Below are 2,348 nucleotides of genomic sequence, written 5' to 3'. Positions count from 1 at the left end.
GACTTCCACTCTTCTCAAAGAAGTCCGAGAAAATAGCCACCATACACGTTTGAAAGGTTCCGGGTGCATTACACAACCCAAATGGCATTCTTCGGTACGCATACACTTCTATGGGGCACGTAAACACTGTTTTCTCTTGGTCCTCCGGACGGATTGGGACTTGGAAAAATCTGGAGTAGCCATCGAGGAAACAATAGTATGCGTGCCCCGCTAGCCTTTCAAGCATTTGGGCTTTGAAGGGGATGGGGAAGTGGTCCTTGAGGGTGGCGGCATTTACTTTTCTATAGTCAATGCACATCTGCCACCCGGTCACCAAAGGAGTAGGCATGTGAGTCCCATCCTCTTGCTTTTTCATGGTTACCTTACCTTTCTTGGGCACTATATGGACGAGACTCACCCACTTACTATCCTTGATTTGGTAAATCATCCCCGCTTCTAACAACTTTAAAACCTCATTTTTCACGACTTCGGCCAATTTGGGGTTTATTCTCCTTAGACCTTCAACCTTAGGTTGACTTCCTTCCTCGAAAATGATCAGATTCATGCACAAGTTTGGACTCAATCCCTTGATATCGTCAATGCTATACCCTAGTGAGCTTTTTTGAGTTTTCAATACTCTTAAAAGTTTTTGTTCTTGAGCCTCACTAAGGTTGGCATTGATTATCACGGGATAAGACTCTCCCTCACCAAGAAAGGCACACTTGTGTGAGAGAGGTAAAGGCTTGAGTTGTACCTTCGGAGGGAGCAATCCCTCCACTTTCTTCATGAGTTCATCATCAACCATATGATCTTCTTTCATCTCTTCATCACGGAGAGAGATTTGGAGAGCTTCCTCTTTTTACGTCTCTTCCTTAGCCACTTCTTCAACAACTTTGTCAATAGCTTCAATGGTGCATATTAGGGCTATCTTGGGACCTTTCACAAGCTTAGGAAGGTTAACTTCAACAATGTCAACCAATATCCCAAAGGTTAGCCGCCCATCTCTCGCGTCTATCAAGACTCCTCCTGTAGTCAAGAAGGGCCTACCAAAGATGATTGGGGTGTGGCTATCCTCGGGGATATCTAGGATGACAAAGTCGGTGGGAATTAAGTATTTTCCAACTTTGACGAGTACATCCTCAAGCATCCCCAAGGGGTGTTTGATTGATCTATATGCCAATTGAAGGGTCATATTTGTTGGGATAAGATCATAGATACCAACATTCTTTGCAACCTTTAAGGGGAGAACACTCACACTTGCCCCTAAGTCACATAGAGCTCTAGTAATCGGGACACCGCCAACTACACATGGAATAGATAAGCTCCCCGGGTCACCACGCTTACTTGACATCTTGTTTAGGAGTCAGGCACTACATGCCTCTTCCATAGCCATAGTTTGGTGGTCTCTCAAGGTCCTCTTTCCCGTTATGATTTCTTTTAAAAATTTGGTGTAGGTGGGCATGTTCAAAATCACATCGGTAAAGGGTAGAGGAACTTCAAGTTTTCCTAGGATTTAACAAAACTTGGCGTACTTGAAGTTCTCCTTACTCTTTGGAGCTCTAGTGGGGTAGGGGATGTTGGTGACAATTCGAAAATTGGAGAGTACCTTTGGAGGGTTCGATTTCCTTGTTACCTTTGTGAAGGGTTGTAAGAGTACTTCTTCGGTAGCCTCTTTACCCACCTCTTCCGCATATGGGAGGTCTTCAGCTAAACCATCACCTCCCTTTCCCACTTACATTCCCCTACTTGAAGATTCTTCACTTATTGTCTTCCCTTTCTTTGCTTCGCTCTTCCTTGCCGACGGTGTCATTGGTGGGCGTTCCTATCCACCATTCATAACCATTATTTTTCTCTTAGGGTCCACATCAAGCTCAAGTTCAAGGTGCTTGTAAGGATCTTCAAGTTCAACTCCACTTCTCAAGACAACCACATGCACTTGGTGGTTAGTACATGCATCTTTGAAGCTTTGCCCTTGGGAGGCCACTCGAGCCTCCATCTCCCTCATTTCTCTTTGGTTAGCACTTCTTTGGTTAGCCATTTATTATTGATTAGCACTCTTTAAATTGGTCATCTCTTGGCTATGTTGCATTTGCATGTTCCTCATCATCCTCAAAATCTCACTTTGAGAAGTGTCACCCATGGGCTCTTGATAAGGTTGGTTAGTTAAAAGTAAAGGGAACCCATAATCATTTTGAGTGTTGGGACCTTGATTGTTGTTGTTGTTGTGTCCCCCTTGGTATTTCTCCTTAGGACCTTGATTGTTGAAGTTAGATCCTTGCCCTTGCTCTTGAAAGCCTTGAACAAACCCTTGGTTAGCATGGTTACTTTGTGATGCGTTCATTTTATATATGGTTTTACCCTATATTTAC

The 2,348-nt window shown here is 43.8% G+C and overlaps 1 protein-coding gene across 1 annotated transcript; it reads right to left on the bottom strand.

The window, feature by feature from the left end:
- Window positions 1-838: 838 nt before the first annotated feature.
- On the bottom strand, window positions 839-1,330 carry LOC141639351 (uncharacterized). The gene has a single exon (XM_074448500.1). The coding sequence runs from the start codon at window positions 1,328-1,330 to the stop codon at window positions 839-841; it is 492 nt and encodes a 163-aa protein (XP_074304601.1).
- Between the last annotated feature and the right edge of the window lie 1,018 nt (window positions 1,331-2,348).

Source organism: Silene latifolia, unplaced genomic scaffold (assembly GCF_048544455.1).
Source record: "Silene latifolia isolate original U9 population unplaced genomic scaffold, ASM4854445v1 scaffold_351, whole genome shotgun sequence".
NCBI classification, from domain to species: Eukaryota; Viridiplantae; Streptophyta; class Magnoliopsida; order Caryophyllales; family Caryophyllaceae; genus Silene; species Silene latifolia.
Note: the sequence above shows the minus strand (reverse complement) of the source record. Positions and strands in the feature narration are given on the sequence as shown.

Excerpts from the sequence above, each read along its gene's own strand:
- LOC141639351 (XM_074448500.1), bottom strand. The coding sequence starts at position 1,330 with ATGTCAAGTAAGCGTGGTGACCCGGGGAGCTTATCTATTCCATGTGTA.